General features: G+C 42.1%; 1 protein-coding gene across 1 annotated transcript in view; it reads right to left on the minus strand.

Annotated features, from left to right (window-relative positions):
• Positions 1-14414: 14414 nt before the first annotated feature.
• The window catches only part of LOC142245804 (contactin-associated protein-like 4), a 795990-nt gene continuing 785767 nt past the window's right edge, over positions 14415-24637 (minus strand). Inside the window, exon 24 of the mRNA XM_075318773.1 lies at positions 14415-19201. Coding sequence (XP_075174888.1) covers positions 19002-19201 — 200 coding nt within the window. The 3' untranslated portion in view covers positions 14415-19001. The remainder of the gene's footprint in view (positions 19202-24637) is intronic.

Genomic DNA, 24637 nt, shown 5'->3' on the forward strand with positions numbered 1-24637 from the left:
CCTATGCACCCTTCTGCACAGTTTCGACATGGCGACGAATATGTTTAGCGCTGACAATGCCATTATCAGCATGACAATTCCAGTCATTTACATGCTGGAGCACACGCTAAACACTATTCGGAGTCAGGGGGTGGGACAACAGGAAGGGGAGGAACTGCAGGAGGATTCATATGCGCAAGACACAACAACATCACCAAGGTCCAGACGTTCATCATCACCAACGCAGCAGGCATGGGACCAGGGATCAACAAGGGTGCATGGTAGCAGGCGAAATGTTGAGGAAGGTGCAGGAGAACATGAAGAAATGGAGGACGAATTGTCCATGGACATGGAAGACTCAGCGGATGAGGGAGACCTTGGTCAAATTTCAGTTGAAAGAGGTTGGGGGGAGATGTTAGAGGAAGAAAGAACGGTTAGTACCTCTATGCCACAAACACAGCGTGGACTTGGTCCGCATGGCTGCGCAAGACACATGAGTGCCTTCTTGCTGCACTACCTCCAACATGACCCTTGTATTGTCAAAATTAGAAGTGATGATGACTACTGGCTTGCCACACTATTAGATCCCTGGTACAAGTCCAAATTTTGTGACATAATTCCAGCCATAGAAAGGGACGCACGTATGCAGGAGTATCAGCAAAAGCTGTTACTCGATCTTAGCTCGGCTTTTCCACCAAACAACCGTGTAGGTGCAGGGAGTGAATCTCCCAGTTGTAACTTGACAAACATGGGACGGTCTCGTCATCTTCAACAGTCTACCCATACCGTATCTGGTGCTGGTAACAGCAATTTTATTGAATCTTTTCATAATTTTTTTAGACCCTCCTTTGCAAGGCCACCAGAGACAACAAGTCTGACACATAGTCAACGGCTAAAGAGGATGATACAGGAGTATCTCCAAATGAACATCGATGCTATTACTTTGCAAATGGAGCCTTGCTCATTTTGGGCTTCAAATCTTGAAAAATGGCCAGAGCTCTCCACTTACGCCTTGGAGAGTTTGTCGTGTCCAGCTGCCAGCGTTGTCTCTGAACGTGTCTTCAGTGCTGCTGGGTGTGTGCTGACAGATAAGCGCACGCATCTGTACAGTGACAATGTGAACAGACTAACGTTCATCAGAATGAACAAGTCATGGATCCACAAGGAATTTACTACCCGTGTGTCATCCTGGGGAGAGTAAATGCTTGTGTATTTTGAATGTGCTTGATGCAAATCTAGCTGTGAAGTGTACAACTAGGACACAAGTGCTGCCACTGATGGGGTGTCTGTGTGGCCCAATTTTTGGAAAAAAGGGAGACTCCGCTTGGAGTAACCCTTGCTTACATTGTTTTTAAAAGTGATCCAAGATGAATAGAGCTGGGATCAGGAAAGACTTTGCTACCTACCCCGGTGTCATCCTGGGGACGGTTAAGTATGGCATATTTTTGAATGTGCTTGATGCAAATCTAGCTGTAAAGTGTACAACTGGGGCACAGGTGCTGCCACTGAAGGGCTGGGCGTGTGTGGGGCCCAATTTTTGGAAAAAAGGGAGACTCCACTTGGAGTAACCCTTGCTTGCTGTGTTTTTTAAAAGGAGCCAAGATGAACAAGTCATGGTTCAGCAAAGACTTTGCTACCTACCCCGGTGTCATCCTGGGGACGGTTAAGTATGGCGTATTTTTGAATGTGCTTGATGCAAATCTAGCTGTGAAGTGTACAACTGGGGCACAAGTGCTGCCACTGAAGGGGTGGGTGAGTGTCTGGCCTAATTTTTGGAAAAAAGGGAGACTCCACTTGGAGTAACCCTTGCTTACATTGTTTTTAAAAATGATCCAAGATGCACAGAGCTGGGATCAGGAAAGACTTTGCTACCTACCCCGGTGTCATCCTGGGGATGGTTAAGTATGGCTTATTTTTGAATGTGCTTGATGCAAATCTAGCTGTGAAGTGTACAACTGGGGCACAAGTGCTGCCACTGAAGGGGTGTGTGTGTGTGGCCCAATTTTTGGAAAAAAGGGAGACTCCGCTTGGAGTAACCCTTGCTTGCTGTGTTTTTTAAAAGGAGCTAAGATGAACAAGTCATGGTTCAGCTAAGACTTTGCTACCTACCCAGGTGTCATCCTGGGGACGGTTAAGTATGGCGTATTTTTGAATGTGCTTGATGCAAATCTAGCTGTGAAGTGTACAACTGGAGCACAAGTGCTGCCACTGAAGGGGTGGGTGTGTGTGGCCCAATTTTTGGAAAAAAGGGAGACTCCGCTTGGAGTAAACCTTGCTTACATTGTTTTTAAAAATGATCCAAGATGCACAGAGCTGGGATCAGGAAAGACTTTGCTACCTACCCCGGTGTCATCCTGGGGACGGATAAGTATGGCATATTTTTGAATCTGCTTGCAGCAAATCTAGCTGTCAAGTGTACAACTGGGGAACAAGTGCTGCCACTGAAGGGGGCGGTGTGTGTGGGGCCCAATTTTTGGAAAAAGGGAGACTCCGCTTGGAGTAACCCTTGCTTGCTGTGTTTTTTAAAAGGAGCCAAGATGAACAAGTCATGGTTCAGCAAAGACTTTGCTACCTACCTCGGTGTCATCCTGGGGACGGTTAAGTATGGCGTATTTTTGAATGTGCTTGATGCAAATCTAGCTGTGAAGTGTACAACTGGGGCACAAGTGCTGCCACTGAAGGGGTGGGTGTGTGTGTGGCCCAATTTTTTGGAAAAAAGGGAGACTCCGCTTGGAGTCACCTTGCGGTGTTTTACATGATTTTAAAAGGGCGTGCCATGCCTATATCTGTGTCTCCTCCTCTTTTTCCTTGTCCAGCTCTTTTGTTTTCGCATGAGTATATGTCCTTGTCACTTTCCCATGTGTTTGTGTTGTGTTGTGAGTTGTTTGTCACCTTTTGGACACCTTTGAGGGTGTTTTCTAGGTGTTTTTATGTGTTTGTGAATGCCTGCCATTGTTTCCTATGCAGTTCGAGTTTGGTTCGTCGAACGTTCGCCGAACCGAACTCGAACGAGACGTCCGTTCGGCGAACCGAACTTGAGCCAAACCGCGACCGGTTCGCTCATCTCTAGTGATGACGCCTGCAGCTATGATGTTTCACTTTCGTTTTCCCTCGGCCGAGAGCAGAGGGAAAAACAAAATGACTGAATCTGCTGTTTACAGCTGTATAGCTGTGATCAGCAGATAGATAATAGCGATCGGATTGCTGATCGCTATAGCCCCCTAGGGGGACTAGTAAAATAAAAAAAAGTGAAAAAAAAAGTTTTTTAAAAAAAAACCTAAAAGTTTAAATCCCCCCCTTTCCCCCCATTGAAAATTAAAGGGTTAAAAAATAAATAAATATACACATATTTGGTATCGTCGCGTTCAAAAATGCCCGATCTATCAAAATATAAAATCAATTTATCTGATTGGTAAACGGCGTAGTGGCAAAAAAATTCCAAACGCCAAAATTACGTTTTTTGGTCGCCGCAAGTTTTACGCAAAATGCAATAATAGGCGATCAAAATGTAGCATCTGCGCAAGAATGGTACCATTATAAACGTCAGCTCGAGATGCAAAAAATAAGCTGTCACTAAGCCATAAATCCCAAAAAATAAGAATGCTACATGTTTCGGAATATGGCGCAAAACGTGCGCCACTTTTATTGGACAAACTTGTGAATTTTTTTTATCCCCTTAGATACAAGTAAACCTATACATGTTTGGTGTCTACAAACTCGCACCGACCTGAGGCATCACATAGATACATCAGTTTTATCATATAGTGAACACGGTGAATAAAACATCCCAAAACTATTGTGCGATCACACTTTTTTTGCAGTTTTTCCACACTTGGAATTTTTTTGCTATTTTCCAGTATAATATATGGTAAAACCTATGATTTCATTTAAAAGTACAACTCGTCTTGCAAAAAACAAGCCCTCATATGGCAAGATTTATGGAATAATAAAAAAGTTACTGTTCTTGGAAGAAAAGGAGCAAAAAACAAAAACGCAAAAACGGAAAGTGCCCGTGGGCTGAAGGGGTTAAATAAATAATTGAAGAAAAGCTTGCATTCCCCCTCAAGTTTTGATACTCAGCCAAGATATAGCTGACAGCTTTGGGCTGGTATTCTCAGGCTGGGATGCCCATAATTATTACTCCCCAGCCTAAAAATAGCAACCCGCAGCTGCCCAGAATTTTTGCATTTATTAGATGTGACAATTCCAGCACATTACCTGGCTCATCCCGATTGCCTTGGAGTGATGGCAATCGGGATAATATAAGTGGTTATTGAACGCTCACAACTGCCATTAAGCCATAAATTATTAATGGGGATGGATCTATGAGACCCCCCAATACTAATCCTGTAAGTAAAAAGAAATAAACGCAAAACACAGAGAAAAATCCTTTATTTTAAGAAAGTAAAAGCAAAATTACCCTCTTTCTCCATTTTATTAACTCCAAAACACCTAGGTCCAATGTAATCCACACAAGGTCCCATGACAATTCTGGCTCTCCTACATACTGAAGTTGCAGTGTGCAAACACATTAGAAAACATGCCTGCCCAATGCGGCTTCAGGCACACACTGACTGAGCCAAAGTTGTGAGCGGTGACACCACTGAGTTTACCTGCGGTCACAGCCCGAGGTCCCACAGTACCCCATCTGTGACTTCAGGTTCACTCATCTCAGGGTAACACATTAATACATTGAACTCAGTGACCTCACCTCAGGTTAATTCAATGAGTTCAATGAGACATACATCTCTTGGCAGAAAATTGTGGTTTTTTTTGCTAAAGCCCGCTACACACGCTTCAATATATCTCACAATCCGTCGTTGGGGTCAAGTTGTAAGTGACGCACATCCGGCATCGTTTGTGAGGTATCTGCGTGTGACAGCTACATGCGATCAGGATTGAACGCAAAACCGTTGATCGCAAACACATCGTATCATTCTCTAGAATTGAGCGTTTTGTTGCACGAACCTAGTCAATTGTAACGTGTGACATCCCTCATACGATTTTGGTGTCTGATGCTATGTGCGCAGGTGTGCGCTCTGCACCGCAGCTTAAAAAAGGTCTGCTTCAGAGCGCAGCTGAAAAGCTGCGTTCTGAAGCGCCTCACAATGTCTGTCATGCACTAATCTCTGTCAGTCCGTCACTATCTCTGTCCCTCACTCTCAGTCCATGTCAGTCTATCCCCCTCTCTCATATATTCACCGATCCCCGATCCCTGGCGCTGCACGGCATTCACACTGCTCCGGCGGCTTTTACTGTTTTGAAAAAGCCGGCCGCCCATTAAACAATTTCGTATTCCCTGCTTTCCCCGCCCACCAGCGCCTATGATTGGTTACAGTGAGACACGCCCCCACTCTGAGTGACAGGTGTCACACTGCACCCAATCACAGCAGCCGGTGGGCGTGTCTATACTGTGTAGTGAAATAAATAATTAAATAATTAAAAAAAACGGCGTGCGGTTCCCCCCATTTTTAAAACCAGCCAGATAAAGCCATACGGCTGAAGGCTGGTATTCTCAGGATGGGGAGCTCCACGTTATGGGGAGCCCCCCACCCTAACAATATCAGCCAACAGCCGCCCAGAATTGCCGCATACATTATATGCGACAGTTCTGGGACTGTACCCGGCTCTTCCCGATTTACCCTGGTGCGTTGGCAAATCGGGGTAATAAGGAGTTATTGGCAGCCCATAGCTGCCAATAAGTCCTAGATTAATCATGTCAGGCGTCTATGAGACACCCTCCATGATTAATCTGTAAGTTACAGTAAATAAACACACACACCCGAAAAAATCCTTTATTAGAAATAAAAACACACACATATACCCTGGTTCACCACTTTAATCAGCCCCAAAAACCCCTCCATGTCCGGCGTAATCCAGGATGATCCAGCGTCGCTTCCACCGCAGCTGCATGGAGGTGACCGGAGCCGCAGCACACACAGCCGCTCTGGTCACCTCCATGCAGCAAATGAAGACAGCCGTGCGATCAGCTGCTGTCACTGAGGTTACCCGCGGCCACCGGTGGATGCAGCGGTGGCCGCGGGTAACCTCAGTGACAGCAGCTGATCGCGCGGCTGTGTTCATTTGCTGTGTGGAGGTGACCGGAGCGGCTGTGTGTTCTGCAGCTCTGGTCACCTCCATGCAGCAGCGCTGGATGCGACGCTGGATCATCCTGGATTACGCCGGACAAGGAGGGCTTTTTGGGGCTGATTAAAGTGGTGAACCAGGTTATATGTGTGTGTGTTTTTATTTCTAATAAAGGATTTTTTTCTGGTGTGTGTGTTTATTTACTGTAACTTACAGATTAATCATGGAGGGTGTCTCATAGACGCCTGACATGATTAATCTAGGACTTATTGGCAGCTATGGGCTGCCAATAACTCCTTATTACCCCGATTTGCCAACGCACCAGGGTAAATCGGGAAGAGCCGGGTACAGTCCCAGAACTGTCGCATATAATGTATGCGGCAATTCTGGGCGGCTGTTGGCTGATATTGTTAGGGTGGGGGGCTCCCCATAACGTGGAGCTCCCCATCCTGAGAATACCAGCCTTCAGCCGTATGGCTTTATCTGGCTGGTTTTAAAAATGGGGGGAACCGCACGCCGTTTTTTTTAATTATTTAATTATTTATTTCACTACACAGTATAGACACGCCCACCGGCTGCTGTGATTGGGTGCAGTGTGACACCTGTCACTCAGCATGGGGGTGTGTCTCACTGTAACCAATCATAGGCGCCGGTGGGCGGGGTAAGCAGGGAATACGAAATTGTTTAATGGGCGGCCGGCTTTTTCAAAACATTAAAAGCCGCCGGAGCAGTGAGAAAGCCGTGCAGCGCCGGGGATCGGGGATTGGTGAGTATATGAGAGAGGGCTGCTAACTTCAGTTACTCAGGAGATTAGCGGTCACCGGTGAGTTTTCACTGGTGACCGCTAATCAGGACGCGACACAGACAGAGCCGCAGCATCACAATGAAGTCGGGTGAAGTTCACCCGAGTTCATTCTGACAGTGCGGCTCTTTCTGTGTCTGCTGTCATCTGCCATTCAGCTCTGCTACATGGCTGTCTGTGTCTGCTGTTAGCGGCCATGTAGCAGAGCTGAATGGCAGATGACATAGTAAAAACGCATCCCTACACATTACACACGCTTGGCAAGTCAATAAATAAAAAAAAAAAAAAGGTGCTCAATGCATACGTCACAGAACACATGATCTAAAGGATCGCACACAAAATTGACCAATTTAACATAGACTACTAACGCTCGTGTGACAGCAAATGAACGACCAACGTGAAATCTCATAGATCCCGTATGCAACCTGGGCGTGTCACATCGCAAATGCGATTGTACAACTAATTGCAACGTGTAAAGTGGGCTTAAGAGATGCAGATTTGGTGCTGGAATTTATACACCAAATCCCTGCACTAATACTGCATCTCCTGGCAAAAACACTCATCAAAAAACAATGCAGTTTTGATGCAATTTTTGGAAAGGAGATGCAGATTTAGTGCTGAAATTTATACACTAAATTCCTGCGCTAAATCTGCATCTTCTGGCCAAAGGGCACTCCAAAATATGACTTGGTATTGATGCGATTTTGATGAGGTTTTTTGCCAGGCGATGCAGATATGGTCCAGGAATTGGTTGTATAAATTCCAGCACCAAATCTACATTTCCTGTCAGAAAACAGCACAAAAACCGTGGTTTGGACGCCGTTTCGGTGTGAATTTCTTTCAGGAGATGCAAATTTGGTGCAGAAAGATTTGCAACAGATTTCTGCACCATTCTTCCTCTTCTGGCAAAAAATGCAGATTAGGTGCACCGAAACTGCGGGTTTTTTTGCCAGGAGATGTAGTAGTGGAGCAGTTCTGTTATTCCCCAGCTGGAACCATGGTGTCTAGTCAGAAGGACAGTAGAATCACCAGTGATAGTAGCAGGCCCCTTTTAATATCCCTCAACTTTGATTTTAGGGCATTGTGTCCCAAGGCTGTTCTCTCATTGTGTGCTAGTTTAATGGTTCTCCAGATGACATGGGTGTGTTACGGGTGACAGACAGTCATGTGGTTTCTGGCAGTAGAAGGTCACAGCTGCGCAAATTGCTCCCTGACTTTCTGTTCTTCCTGCTGTTAGTATCCATTGTACTAGGTAGCTTTCCTTCTGAATTTTCATCTATTCCCCTTAACGACCAGTTGAGTGCTCCTTCTATCCAGCTTCTGATTATCAGTATTGCCCTTGTGCTTAAATACTCCCATAATTCCTGGACTTGTGGTGGGGATAACATTTAGTTCATTCAAGCTCTGATCTGATTGCAAGCAGGTGACTTGCATTCATCTGTGTTATTGTTGCTGAAGCTTTGCTGAGATTCTGCCTGAGTCATCTGTGGATAAGTAGTTCACACACTTTTCCCATGTGTGTTCTCCATGTGTCTTCCTTTAGTGTTTAGTGGGGTTTACGAAGCGTTCATCCCACCCATTCCCGTTTTAGGGTTCAGCAAAAGGGATACCTAGAATCAGGTATCCGGCCCAGCACATAGGTGCAGAACCTATCTACCTATCTAGGGTGGTGAGGGACCCCAGGCACCAGCAGTAGGTTTGGTCAGGGGTCACAATGCACCCTTTCTAGATGTAGGGGTCCCCTTCCTTTACCTTTTGCAGCTCCCTTGGTATTTCTCTATAACTAGCGTGACACCAGGTGATGCAGACTAATAACCACTAGTGGCTGATGAAATCCGCAATCAGGAGGCAGTCAACAAGTTAGCATTCAAAAAGGGCATTGAACAGTCCCTCATGAAACATTGGCCCATGTACCCTGACACACCATACAAAGGAGCAATTTATCTGGCATAATTAAGATTAGCCCTACAAAGTGGCAAAGTATTCCTTATTGACACTGAGTAGTTCACATTCGTCCCCCTTCTTAGTGAGTCTCAGAGACTGCTGGTTCCTTTTGAGGGTCACTGTTGGAGAGGCTTCCAGATGTGATAGGCTTCAGAACATCCCTCTCCACTTGTCGGAACAGGCCATTGGCATTTCCATGATAGGATGATAGGATTTATGCTTGTGCCGTGATATATGTATGGGCTATAGCACTGTGCTGTCTTCATTATCTCACATGCTGGGAATGTACTGCTGGATAAAGTGAGTGCTCGTTCACTCACAAACATCGTCATTGATGGGTTCTCATGGAGGGCAGTGCCTGACAGGTTCTGAGATTGTAAATGCATTTCTAATCTGTCCTGGGCCCCCTGTGCCAGTTCCGGTATCTCAGCCTTTGGATACAGATCACGGGGAGCACATGGGACGCCATGGCTACACACACATTGGCATGATGTTTAGGTAATTAGTCATTTATTATATATGTGTGGGCACACATTTTGTTTAGGATGCCTCTCCCTGATGAAGCCAGTAGTCGTACGGCGATATGCATTGGAGGACAACGTTAGGCCACCCACATCTCATTAACAGAACACTTCAATAAGAGTCTAAGTATACAAATTTTATGGGACTCCTAGGGATTCCTGTCAGGGGTACCTTTGCCTAATATGTCTATGATCAATGTGTATCTTTTTCTCTGTGATCATTCACAATTTTTCACTTAAGAGGTTTTCATTTTTTGCTCTCTCTTAAATGGATTAGATAACAACCGGCTATCAATATTATTATTCAAAGCTTAGTCCATTTTTTAGTTTCCATCATGTTCCTTTTAATTTTGGGCAATAATTCCAACGGTTAAGCACTTATTGATTCGATTCTTAAAGGGATCAGACTGCAGTTGGTTATTTATATTTTCTTAAACCTCAGTGGGTTATTTTCCTAGGTTTATTATGGCTGTTTAAAACTTTAAACTGATTAGCTCATATTATATTGTCTCTAAAAGGGGTTAAAATCTGTCACAGTCCCCATTTTATTCAAGTGTAACTTCAAGTTTGCACTAACCTAATTATCATTGTGTGAACATTTCATTCACAGGATCTTGTTTCACCCACTCCTAAAGGGATCATAGACCAGTTGATCATTTACACCTCTAAAATTGTTGGAGAGAGTTTTAATTCTGGTTTATCCCATTCATGTTTCTTTTTGTCAAAGTCAATTTTCACAGCATTGCTACACTTTGCCCCTATGTTGTGATTCTGATTAACTGCATTTCATTGTATTGATTTATAGACAGTATGTACAAATGGGCTTTGATCATCAGTGGTGCCAATGTGCAACATCATAGGCACTTGTTTTTACTTGTTTTTAAATTTGTGCTTTTTCTAATAAAAATTTTAAGTTTTGATTTATTCCTTGGTAGTGTGCCATGCATATGGTTTGTCTCTTCTGTTTCTTCTGGTTACAGTTTTAAAGAGTGAGACTCCTACATTGATAAAGCCTATACACTAAGTGCAAGGCCTAAGCAAAACTATAATGAAGGGGTTGCAATTCTCCCTGGACGACATGTAGAGGAGGGCTTCAGAAAAATACATTTTGAAACATTTTTAAAAACAGTGCAACTCCTACAGTGGTAAACGCTTGGTTGTCCAAAGAACTAAAACCTCTGCCACCAGCGAGGTCAAATGGGAAGCTTTTGAACAATTCCTCAACTATGGCCTTCTGATATTGCATAATTTTAGTAGCTGTCTCTGCCACAGGAAGGGAAAATGGAAAGTTTTTCTTGTAACATGGGTTGAAAAGGGTGAACAACTAATTATCATTGTTGGCCAATATGCGTATAATTAATGTGAGGTTCACTTGAAAGGCGACAAGACTTAAAATTGGCCATGTTTGCCAGACTCCCAACAGGCAAGACTTCCACCAGAAGGATGACTCTCCATCTTCTCCTCCAGCCTCTCCTCCAACTCAGCCCATCAAGTCTGAACAGAAAAGAAGTTGATGTGGTTAGTACCCTCTGTAGTGCAGGCAACCATCTTCTGTTCCTTTTCCTCTTCCTCCTCAGCCTCCCCCTCCACCCTATCACACAATCCACGCTGAGAAGATGAGATGATACTGGGCTGAGTAGTATCACCCTGTGGGCTTTCTTCCTCCAACCTCACCTGATCTGCATGCAAATCTTACTCTTTAATTGTGAATAATTGCTAAAACCAGAAAAGATCCATACATGTTGATATAATTATAATTAAACCATATCTAAACTCATAAAATTGTCAATTTAGAACAATAATGTATGGGGACCATAAACATGGGCAATCGCTAAAAATTCTGAAAACAAAAAGGAGAAAAATGATCTGTAGGCCCAATTACTGCAATTAGATTTTATTAACAATACAAATCTATTGTAATCAAGTTACTGAAACGTACGTCGGAATGTCGGCGTCTGTACCCGGCTTTCCACGCTGCCACCACTGCTAACTCTAGTAAGTTTATTTTAGGAACTGCACTTTATTGATGTAATGGGAATGAGTAGCCTTGAATCATTGATGTAATGGGGAATGAATATCCCTTGACTCCCTCATATATCTTTATTGATTATGGAGTATATACTCTAATCTTAAACATGCAGTGACCTCTTGTGGTTTAATTACATATTGTAACAGGTCTATTGGTTTTCCATTATTATTTGTGGTTAGCTGGGCTCAGACACTGTTTTTACAATTTTTTGTCTGTTTGTGCACCTCAACCCAATTCTTGTCATGTATTTAATATTTTGTATTGTTAATAAAATCTAATTGCGTAATTGGGCCTACAGATCATTTCAGTAGACATAGAAGCGGGATGGTTACACTGCTTATGGCATCCTCACCACTCCCCATCTTGGGTGGTTTGCCAGTTTCGGAGAGCTACACAGATGTCAGACATCCATGGCCACTCAACATTTTGGAAAATATGGCACATGACTTGTCTCAGTCACAGCAGGATGATGTTTTCTCTTACAGAAACATTGTCAGTTTGAGTCATTGATCTGCACAGAACATACTGCCTATTAGAAAAAAAGTGATCATTTATGGACAGCTTTTTAAAATGTTATTGATTCTTCACTTTCCAAACTACAGTCCGTTAGCTCTGCCAAAAAATAGAATATTTTTGGGTGACTTTTTAAAAATAGTTGTGCCCTTACAGCCATAGTGTCTTTTTGCTGTGGGAAACCAATTTCTGTAGGAAAAGTGTTATTGCTGTGAAGTTCTCAATTTTGATGTTACAACCTAAATAAGCCATTGCTTAATCACCTTTTATTTTAACAATTCTTTCAAATTAGATTTTATTCCAAGTTAACTGAACTTTTTCAATGCTGCAGCCATGGACCACTAAAATAAGCCACTACTTTATATTTTTTATTATTATTTTTCATGCAGTCAAGGAAAAAAATTTTTGGGGGGTGGATCAAAAAAACCCAAACTTTAGAGCCATTGTGCAAAAAAAAAAAATCCAATGATTCTCTACTCAAAGTCATCTTAAGGCTGCAGGTAATTTTGGAAATAGTTGAATGGTGATGTCTCAACTTCTTGTCTCTACACAGAACACAAAGTGGACTGTACTGGATCCAGATGTGTGCTGGTGAGTGCTACTGAGTTTTTTTATTATACTTCCATTTGTCTGGGAAAAGGTTTTTGCTTCCTGGATAGCCTCTTTAAAAGTATCTATTTTACCATGACTTTTCAAACTTTTTCTACTGAGGTCCCATCATTCAGATCAAGATATTGTCTAGGCCTCACTAGCCAGATCAAGGTAATATTTAGGCCTCACCATTTGTAGTGTAGGTTCCCACTAAAATAAAAAAATGTCTTTCAGCTTTTTTTTTTTGTTTCTGGAATGGTATAAAAGTGCAAAATAAATCACTCATGTCAATAAATTAATATTTATGCAGTCATAAAAAGTAAAATTTGGTAAATAATAATTTCTATAACTGTCTCCACAACTAATTTTTACTGAGCTAGCAGGGACCTCACTTTTGAGGCTAGTTGCAGAATTTGAGATACACTATTATATTCTGTATGTATTGTATAGTTTCTTTTTTTGGTGTTCAAAAATCAATATAACAAAAAAAATGTGTTAGCATTCAAGCAAGTGTTTGACTCCTATCAGTATAGCTATTGATGGGCATCAAATTAATACTTTTAACAGTGGCAATAGTATTGTCCTAGTAAAATTACAATGAATCTTCAATATTTCCCCAAGGAACTATCTTAACCATAATAATATAACAAACATAACCTACCAGTGCCAGAATCACATTTTTGACATGAAAAATGCATTCACAAATAAATCAATGAAGTCTTAAAGGAAATCTGTCAGCAAGTTTTTGCTCTGTAATCTGAAGACAGCATGCTGCAGAGGTTAACGCAGACATTTCAGTGATCTGTCTCTTATCATACTGTGTGCAATTGTTCACTTGCAATGTTTGTTTTAGCTTCAGGTTATCATTGCTGGAAGAGGTCAGCTAGAATTCAGCTAGTCTGCCATGCCACCTGTTTTGCTTAGCGACTCACTCTCTCTAGACAATGTCAATAGAGAGCCTGGTGTGAGAGGGGGCAGCTTTCTGAGCTCTGCTACATGCTAAATCTAAAAAGTATGATAGTGTTAAGGCTGCTTTACATGCAGCGACATCACTAACCGTGTCGCTTGTGAAAGCACCTGCCCCCGTCATTTGTGCGTCACGGGCAAATCGCTGCTCGTGGCGCACAATATCGCTTGGAAGCATTACACATACTTACCTTCCTAGCGAGGTCGCTGTGGGCGGCGAACAACCTTTTTTTAAGTGGGAGGTTCGTTTGCCATCACAGCGATGTCACACAGCGGCCCGCCACTAGAAGCGGAGGGGCGGAGACCAGCCGCAATAACGACACGCCCACCTTGTTGCCAGAGGACGCAGGAAGGCTGTTGTTCATCGTTCCCGGGGTGTCACACACAGCGATGTGTGCTGCCTCAGGAACGATGAACAACCTGTGTCCAGAACAAGGAACGATATTTGGGAAATGAATGGCGTGTCAACGATCAACGATTAGGTGAGTATTTTTTTTCGTTAACACTCACTCATAGGTGTCACACGCAATGACATCGCTAACGACGCCGCATGTCCATCACGAATTCCGTGAAAGCCGGCGACATATTGTTAACGATATTGTTGCGTGTAGAGCCACCTTAAGAACTTTTAAGAGTCAGTAAACTAAATGATACATCATTGGATTTAGAGTCTGTTTGCCTACATCATGCTGCCCTCAGATGAAGTAGCGAAAACCTGGTAACAGATTCCCTTTATTCTAAAAGGAAATTTGCTTTTCATATAGGTGAATGGTTATCAATTAACGTTTTCCTAAAAAAAGTTATATTATTTCTAAAAAATAGAATACATCTGCAAAAAGGGAAATGTACTTTTAAAAACATTATTATGATTTATACTAAGAACACTTTATATAACACATCATTTAAAGTCAATGAAAATATTCAAGTCTAATTTTAAATATAAAATTACATGGATAATTAGAACACATAAAAATTCACATACTTTAATTTAAAAATAATAATTTGTTTTATTGAAGAAAACAAATTAATATGGTCACTTCTCTGGTCCATAGCTGACATTGTCTATCCTGGTAGTATGACCCAAAACATGAATTAAAAATTATTAGAATATGGATTTTTTGTAACTTTAAGTGATGGTGCATCATTTTTTTTTTAATATTGTATTATACTATGACAAAAAATAAAAAAAAAACTCCACGTTAATGGTTTGTCCCTCTACTGTATTTTTCAGTTGCAGGTGATTTACAATAATTGGTTTGTACAAGTAGGGAACATTTGCTAATACATTCCGATACATCTCATTTACTGTACATTCAAAACACACATAGGAATCATGAGCTGTATGTACCGTATTTATTTAGGTGTCCCTGTATACAGAAGAAATGTCTGCAATGGAAATAAGGCAATGCAAATAAACATTTTAGAGCTGCACTATAAAAGCACCCAAGGAACATTCTCTAGGGAGTTGGACAGATTATGTTAAATACACTTTGGAATTCAAGCCAATTTAATAACACAAAATCCAATGTTAGCAATTAAAAAATGATAAAAGTACTCAGCAATTTAATAACAAATGCAAAGTTTAGACACTGATATCTTTTATTGAGCTAAAATAATAAATAATTTATAGGTATGTTTACTCATAGTTTATATTAAGATTAAATAAATGAGGAATTTGAAACCCTGAAAGAACCAACTAAAAACCAATGGCATAATTTTGTAACAAACAATGCAGTCTGAGCAATAACCCTTTTTATCCAGAAACTAGTCAAAGGTGTGTTTGAGTGTGGTGAATATTGTGTAAATGTCTGATATAGCTAATAAGGATTACGACAAATTAATTTCTACACGTTCCATATATGAAACTGTTTAAGAATATGTTCAAACTGTAAAAGTGTGTTCAAAATCAAATGGAATGTAACAACACTGAGTTGAGTGAGATCCTCAAGAGTGCTTGTGGGTCGTCCACTGGGGCCAGCCTCGGCACAGGAAAGAGCCCAAAATGTCCAGCAGTAGATGACGGAGTTGACATTTGGAGTTGAACTCTATTAAAATCATATGCAAATAGGATATAATAAGTTGATTCACAAATAATTAGACTTTATTGTTTATTGATGTTCTGGGTGTAAAATGATAATACCAATATCTACATGTTCCCATCTTCAATATATGTAAAGGTGAGCCTGAAGAATAATTGTCTCTGGCGGGTCTAAGTAGGGGCTACATGTTCCCATCTTCAATATATGTAAAGGTGAGCCTGAAGAATAACTTTTTCTGGTGGGTCTAAGTAGGGGCGGACATAGGACATATCATTGGTGCAACATCTGCAGCCGCACATGGGCTTAAGAGGTCAGGGGGCCCATTTCTACCTCCATAGTAGGTGGAATTGTGTATTACGATAAATTCTTGTGCTGCAAAGGGGCCATATATTGTTCTTGCAAAGGGGCCCTTTCTGTCTGTGTGCATCAGTGGTTATAAGCAGCCTACATCCTGCACTGTGTTTAAGATACACAAATGAGTCACTTTAAAACCATGCTTTAACCCCAGAGCATTATAATTTTTTTTTCATGGATAAAACACAACGCTTCTATGAAAATCTAAATAAAAAGATTGAGCTTGTACAAGGAAGCCAACAAAGGTGACCTTTGCACAACTTCAACACCCTACACAAATCCTTGTTCTACAAAATACACTTAAGTGGCTTCTGTTTAGAATTTGTTACAATTTTCATTTAGAAAAAATTTGCTTTACTGAGGTTAGCCATATGCGATTGTGATACAAAGATTTATGCCTCTCAAACTGGTCCTTCATTCACATTTTTGAAGTCTATGTTTCTCTTCTAGTTTGTTTTTTTCGTAAAGAGATTTTTTTTATTTGGACAATTATTAATTGTTAGAAAAGTCCCTCAAAAACAGACTTTCCACAATGTATTTTGGACCACTAGAATCATCTGTATTTTGTGGGGAAACATCGCAGGGAATCCTGCTGCACCAGCATAGAAGCACATTTATTAATCATTACCCAGAGACAATTGAAACCAATGAAATTTCTATATAATGTAATAGAGGGCAGGTCTTCCAGAGAGAGACATTCTTTGGGCTCTGATCCACTTGCGTTTTGCATGGACGAATGCAATCTGATAAAACATCGGATTGCTCTCACTCTAGTGCAAAACTATGGGGCAGTGTCCATTTGCGATTAATTTCTCATGCCATGCCGACATGAGAAATGAATCGCAGCATGCTGCATTTGGCAGCGAGTTTGTGCTCACGCGCACACATACAAGTCTATGGGAGCATGTGAAACATTGCACTGCACTCGCATATCACCCGAGTGCACTGCAATATATGCAGAGACAGGCCGGGGAGGACATGGGGAGAAAGTGCTCCCTCCCTCTTCTCCGAAACTGTGATACGATCTCAAGATTCAATTACAGTCGCATGATCCTCAGCTGACGCACGCAGCAGTGGGTCATTAGCATATCGCTTCCACTGCTCTCGCATCGGAAACTATGCACAAGTGGAACAGAGGCTTTTGTCACCGGTTTCTACTTTGGCCAAGAAATAATGTTTCTAAACAGATGAGTGACCCCTTAGGTAACACGATACAATGCTGACAAGAGGAGATTCTCTACAGCTAGAGGAAAAAAGTTTTAATCATGACCACAAATAGGGATTCTTTACTGTAAGAGAAGTGAGATTATATAACACTTTACTTCAATTATGCAAAAATCAAGAGCCTAGGTGCCTTTCTTGAAAAATATAATATTATTGATTATGTCCACTAGATTCTGTGATGGGAAACTGATCCAGGAAACTAGTCTGAATGCCATATCTGGAGTTTGGAAGGAGTTTTTCCTCCTAATATAATGCTAATAGGATCTGATTCATGGAATTTTGGCTTCCTATGGATCAACAAGTTAGGTTATAGATCAAACTTAATGAACTTATATCTATCATCTTCATCCTTAAAACATTTGAAAATATAAAACTAAAAAATGTGCTTTCAACTTCGGACAACCCTGATAGATAAAAAAAATATAGCTAAATATAATTATATTGATTATTTTACAATTTGAATGTCAAATTATTATTTTTTAACTTGAAAATGTATGCTTTTCCTGAACCGTGTACTTTTCCAATATTTGTTGTACAGTTTAGCCCTTCGAATGATTATACCAATATATTTTACCCATGCATTACACTTTAAAAGGTTCTCAAACTGTAAAAGAAAAGATTAAGAAGCGAACGTAACCTGTGAGATGACCCACTGGATGCTGGTATTGTGCAGCTGGGAAAGCAGTTTTCCCAGAACTGTTTATAACTGACTCCTCTGAGCTTATTGTGTTTGTTAAACTTTGAAGACAAAAGATGAATTAACCAATATATGTTATTTTGGCGTAGACTTTGACCAACAGCCCATGAAAGTTTAGGGGGTGCATGGGACAAATATTTTACAGATTTTAATATTGGCTTCACCCATATTTATCATGAAATTGCAACTCTTTTATGAAAACACTACATTTTTTTTATTTTTTTCCTAATCACTGGGAAAAATTACTTTAAAAAAACCCAAAAACTTACCATGTAGCTAAATGTCTGCAATACCGTACCATTACCGACTTTAATATTTATTTACAGATAAAGTGATTTTATTCAATTTATTGTAGTGAGATTTTATTATCTCTTTTAGGCTATGTGCCCACAGGACTCTGTACCTAAGGATTTTGCCGCGGAAAACCTGCAGACTTACCTGGATTTTCTACATAAATCCGCAGGTTTTAGCAAGTACAGACACTCCCCATGTTATCCTATAAGACCATGCTGCGGTATGTGCGGCTGCGGAACATGGTGCGGATGTCCTGCAGCTGCACGTAACTGCATGTCAATTATTCCTGCAGAAATACCTGCGGAATTCCCACCTCTCCACTATGGAGTTAGAGGTCGAGACTTCCGCAGGTAAGTCGCACGAATGTCCGCAGGTTTTTCGCCGATATTTCGCTGGAGACCCGCAGCAATGGATAGCTGCGGATTCCAGGGAGCTGATGTGGGAAACCTGCGGATGTAACTGCGGATATATCTGCAGGTACATAGTCCCATGGGCACATAGCCTAAGGGTTCATTTGTGGAACTAACCGGAAGCAGAAGATCACAATAGAAAACACATGAGAATCCTCCTTAGATCGAGAAGTTACAGTTCAGATTAAACCAATAACAAAATGTTTCAATCACACAGACGTAATTAAGAACTTCAATTGGAAAATAGTCTGGAATTAATAATTCAATATGGAATTCTGTAAGTCTGAAAAGTCACATCAGAACAATCTGAAACTACCAACAATAAGAGTGTACAATACAGTGATTGCCATCGTTGAAATGCATTCAGCACGAGAAGCTTGTCCTATGTTTCGGTAATCACTGTGGTTGATCATATGCAGTTTAGCACAAGTCTATTCCATTGTTTGCTTGGAGTGCATGTTTAATGCTTTCTCTGTTGTTCATCTACTGAGTGCCCCTTGCTTAGCAAGAAAGTCTGTCTATCCCATTGTTTGGGCCACAATGAAAACATTTTAAAAAAAGTATTCTTTTTGACTTTCGTTGATTGTATTTTGCATACTGATGTCGGCTTTCAGTGCGGCGGCTGCTTCTACATTGTCCTCCTGTTCGGATTCTTTGGCTTCATTCTTTTTATACGCATTCTTTTGGAGATAAATTCTTACTGCTATTCCGGCAATGCATAACAGGATGAATACTGCAACAGATATTACACCTATGGAAATGGTAATAGAGAAAAATGGGGGGAAAAACACGTAATAATTAGACTGTGCTTCTGTAGTTATAAGTTCTAATAAATACACAGTGGGTTTCTCAATTTACATACATTAGCTTCTTAAATGTGTTTTATAGAAAGCAGATTTTAATTTAATGAATACTAATTTTGGAGTAATCATTGGCTGATAGTAATAGCAAGACGTCCAACACCTGCTGTTTTTTAATTATCGCGACTAAACCATAAAATAAACATGACACATTACTTAAGTATGTAGATTCTTTGCAAGAGACTTCGATTTTTCTGCAAGAAAACATGTCTACTAATAATTTACTCTCTGTTCACTTCTAAGTAATAGTATATTTTTAGCATAGCTCCCAATGAAGATGCTAAACAGTTAATGGAGCACTGAGCATGAGGTCACTTTCCACTTAAGGGAGCATAGTTAAAAGGAATCTGTCACCATGTAATTGGAGACCATCACAATGCAGAGACAGAGATCCTGACTTCAGTGATGTATGACTTATTGGGCTGCTTGCTGTAGTTTTGATAAAATCACTGTTTAACCAAAATGAGATTATCAGGAGAAGATTACTTGGCGCACTGCCAGGTAGTCAAGCATATTCATGAGCTCTGTATAACCCAGTCACCACGAATGATTGAAATCTTTCTGTATGCACTGTGAATTGACAGAAAGCTGCCAATCAGTGGTGTGGGTAGGGGGAGGTGGGATATAGAGCATCATATTCAAAGTAATTATTTTATCAAAAAGCAAGTAGCCTTCTGAGTGACAAATTACTAGAATCAGGGTCTCTGTCTCCACATTATACTGCTCTCAGATGGGATAGCAAAAACCTTTGGGAGTTCAATGGGAGTGAGGTACCTATGGTTGTTGGAGGGAACACTGAATTGGTAGGTGGATGATGCATTTTCAAAGCAAAGAGAACATGGAAGTTTCTGTTAAGTGACTGTAGTCACTGTATTAATCTCCACAGTGTATAAATCACTCAGAATGATACATTTTTAACATTGTTCACAGCTATTTGCTTAGTGTGTACATAAGAGATAGACAAAAATGGAATTAAATTCTACTCAAACATTACTAAAATACATATTTTCCAAAATGCTGATTCTTTCATGATTCGCTTCCACTTAAGGGTACTTTATATGCTGCTGCATACCCACCCTCGTCGGTTGTGCGTCATGGGCAAATCGCTGCCCGTGGCGAACAAAATCGCTAACACCCCTCACACGGACTTACCTTCCCTGTGACGTCGCTCTGGCCGGCGATCCGCCTCCTTTCTAAGGGGGCAGTTCATGCTGCGTCACAGCAATGTCACATGGCAGCAGTCCAATAGCAGTGGAGGGGCGGAGATGAGAGGCCGGATCATGCCGCCCACCTCCTTCATTCCTCACTGCCGGTGGACTCAGGTAAGGAGATGTTCGTCGTTCCTGCAGTGTCACACATAGCAATGTGTGATGCCGCAGGAACAACGAACAACATCGTACCTGCAGCAGCAACGATATTTTGAAAAGGAGCGACGTGTCAACGAACAATGATTTTTCACGTTTTTGCGCTCGTTGATCATCGCTCCTTGGTGTCACATGCTGCAATATCGCTAATGGCGCCGGATGTGCGTCACTAACGACATGACCCCAACGATATATCGTTAGCTATGTCGCAGCATGTAAAGCACCCTTTAGATTCAGCAATGTGGACACCCGCTGGAATATGGACGAGCAATTTCCCAGCACATGTCGAGTAGTCAAAACATCACGCTCCTGTGCTGAAACTTCCTGGGCCTCATCATAGTCAGATGTCTAGGTCTACCCCTAAGGGGTACTTTGCACGCTGCGACATCGCAGGCCGATGCTGCGATGCCGAGCGCGATAGTACCCGCCCCCGTCGCAGCAGCGATTTCCTTGTGATAGCTGCCGTAGCGAACATTATCGCTACGGCAGCTTCACATGGACTCACCTGTCCTGCGACCGTCGCTCTGGCCGGCGACCCGCCCCCTTGTTATAGGGGCGGGTCGTGCGGCGTCATAGCGACGTCACACGCCAGGCGGACAATCGGAGCGGAGGGGCGGAGATGAGTGGGATGTAAACATCCCGCCCATCTCCTTCCTTCCGCATATCCTACGGAAGCCGCAGTGACGCCGGTGGGAGATGTTCCTCGCTCCTGCGGCTTCACACACAGCGATGTGTGCTGTCGCAGGAGCGAGGAACAACATCGGAAAGTCGCATCAGCGTAATCATGGATTACGCCGACGCTGCACCGATGATACGATTACGACACTTTTGCGCTCGTTAATCGTATCATCAAGCCTTTACACACTATGATGTCGCATGCGATGCTGGAAGTGCGTCATTTTCCATTTGACCCCACCGACATCGCACCTGCGATGTCGTAGTGTGCAAAGCTCGCCTAAGAGTTCTGGAGATTCAGCAGTAGAGCTGGGCAGACACAAAGAAAACCGGGACTGGCAGGTCCCTGTTACCTTTTTTTTAAAACCCGGTTCCGATCTGGAATCCAGTCCCCGTGTAAGTCTATGGGATAGGGATCAGAAACCGGAGATTAAAAATGTTGGTAAAAGGGATAGGGAGATAGCATGGGTGAGTACGGCGTACCCAGTCCTATGTGATGGCAGCAAGCTGCTTCCAGGTCACGTATTCACTTCCAGAGCAGCCTTCTTTGAATATACACTGCTTTCCCCACCAACCGGTGGCTGTGAGTAGTTGCAGCTGACTGCTTCCATTCACAGGCACTATGCTCATCTATATCGTAGGTTAGAGTCACGCTGGCGACTGACATCCGATGTGAGGGCATCGGATGGGATATGATAATGACCCTCGGCTCAGGCTCGCTGGCTGAGTGTCATGTGACTGTGACCTGATCCTGTGATCGGGCAGAGTTGTGGAGTAGAGGGAGGGGTTAATCCTCCCATCTCCTCCATTGTCAACCTGTGCATATATCGCTCTGCACCTGGATAACATCTGAGTGCAGTCCGATGTTTCTATTGCACCCATATACTCGCATGGGTGCGAGTGATAGGAGTCTCACAGACAGGCCAGTGTTACACTTGCATGTGACTCGCGAGAGTATTGAGTCGCATCATCCGGCATGGCAGCATGCTCTCTGGACAGGAGCATGCATCTGCATGTATTTCTATGCAGCTGCACGCTCATGTCTGGAGAGTGGCAGACTGGGTTATGCAACTTAATACTCATGCAAGTCACATGTAAGGGTAACACCAGCCACAATTGCAGCATGCTGCAATTTTTTTCCTCAGTCCGATTCAGGCTGAGGAAAAACTTGCAGATGTGAGCTGCAGCATTGTCTTACATTGGGCCGAGTGCACTCTTGCGAGTCATATGTCAGTGTGGCTCTATCCATACATTAAAAATAAATACATAAATAATTAAAAAAATAGGCATAGGGTGCCCCCATATTATGATACCAGAACAGATAAAGCCCACGGCCACAGGCTTCAGCCTCCAGCTCTACGCTCATCTTGGCTGTGAATCAAAATAAGAGGAACCGCATGCGGCTTTTTTTGTTTTCACTTAAATAAATAATTTTAAAAAACAGCGTGCGGTCAACCGCAATTTTGATGCCCAGCCAAAATAAAACCCGACAGCTGAGGGTTGGTATTGTCAGACTGCGGAGGGCCACAGTTATTAGAAATTCCCCCAGCCTAAAAATAGCAACCTCCACCTGCCCAGGATTGTCACATTCATTAGATGTGACAAGCCTGGTGCTTTACCCAGTTCTTCTTGATTGCCCTGGTGCAGTGGCAATAAGGGTAATAAGGGGTTAACAACATCCCACAGCTGTCACTAAGCTCTAGGTTAGTGATGGCAGGCATCTATGAGACACCCCCTCATCACTAATTTGTAAGTGAAAGTAAATAAACAGACACCCAAAAAATCCTTTATTTGGAATAAAATAGAAAAAGCCCCCTCTTACTACTTTATTAACCCCCTAAACACCCTGAAGGCCTGATGTAATCTACACAAGGTCCCACGGCAATTCCAGCTCTGCAACCTCTCTGTCACAGCGAGCGGGCCATACAGCATGACTTCTCACTGTGCACTCCACAAAGAGAATGAATGAGCTGCGATGAGCGATGACTGATTGCGGTCAGACGCAGTCACACAGGCTGAGGGCATTTCTGACTGCAACTAATTACAGAGGCCAGGCCAGTGGGTGAGGAAAGCAGTGCTGAAGACATTTGGATGAGCAATGATGATCGGAGGCCACAAGAGCAGCATCCAGCTGTGCGGGAGCAGTTTACAGCTGCAATGGAGCCTTGGTCAGTATGAAGCGTTTGCTTCATTCTTATTTTCTTCATTTTTCCTTTTTTTTTTAACTTGTCAAGTGCTGGATCTGGATCAAACACCCGGAATCCTGTGCCCGGGAAACTCTGAAACTGCGCGGATCCAGACTTTTTCAATAAGAAAGAGACTGGTTCTGTTTACTAGAGATGAACATGCTTTGGTCAGACATGTGCATATGAACATAAGAACTAAAGCAAAAGACCTTGTGAAGATGCCAGCGGAAGCTGGCTAGATTGTGTCATTATCACAGTGAAAAGAGTACTTTATCAACATGGGCTGAAAGGCCACTCTCAGTCACTGTATCGACCTACAAATCATCCACTAATATTAAAAATTCACTGGCTGTGTGGACAGTACAATAAAATATAACCGTTATTATTAAATACTATTAAAAAAACACTAACTTTATTAGTCTGTGGTCTGCACATGTGGTATCTATCAAACATGTGGTGCTGACAGACAGAGAGATTTTTGGCACAGCATTAACACATGGTCTGGGATTAGGGACCAGAGTGTTCTGATTACCTCCTGATGAATCTCACCAACATAGGCGAGAGGAAACGCGTTGAGGTATTGAGGCTATCAGTAAATATAATCAGAATAGGCAGCAGAACTGAAACTGCATTAATTATATAATAGTGATTGGTCTAATGAGCTGGAGGAGTTGTTTAATATTGTAGGTTATATTACCATTCCCTGCACCCCAGCAGCAATCTAGTGGCTGACTTAAATAACTGGATATGGAGGGGAGATAAAGAATATGAGCTCTACCCCAGGTCTTATTGATGTAAACCTGACCCTGGATAGGGAATTTCTACTATAGGAACCAACACCCCTAACATTTATTAAAGTAGGACTAAGTAAAGGTTATTTGGGAGAAGTGTGTATTCGGGGACAGATGTCCTACTCCTGCATATATAATATCCTTTTCTAGTATATAGAAGAGAGTCTAAATTGACTTCTTCCCCAGTCATTCTGGAACATCCAGAACATCATTATACTAGCCTACAAATATATTTAATAGGCAATAGTGAACTGATAGCCTATAGTTTGGGGTGTTTATGGTTTTCCCTATACTAAAGGGACAGGCTTTGA

This window comes from Anomaloglossus baeobatrachus, chromosome 1, assembly GCF_048569485.1.
Source record: "Anomaloglossus baeobatrachus isolate aAnoBae1 chromosome 1, aAnoBae1.hap1, whole genome shotgun sequence".
In the NCBI taxonomy this organism is placed as follows: domain Eukaryota; kingdom Metazoa; phylum Chordata; class Amphibia; order Anura; family Aromobatidae; genus Anomaloglossus; species Anomaloglossus baeobatrachus.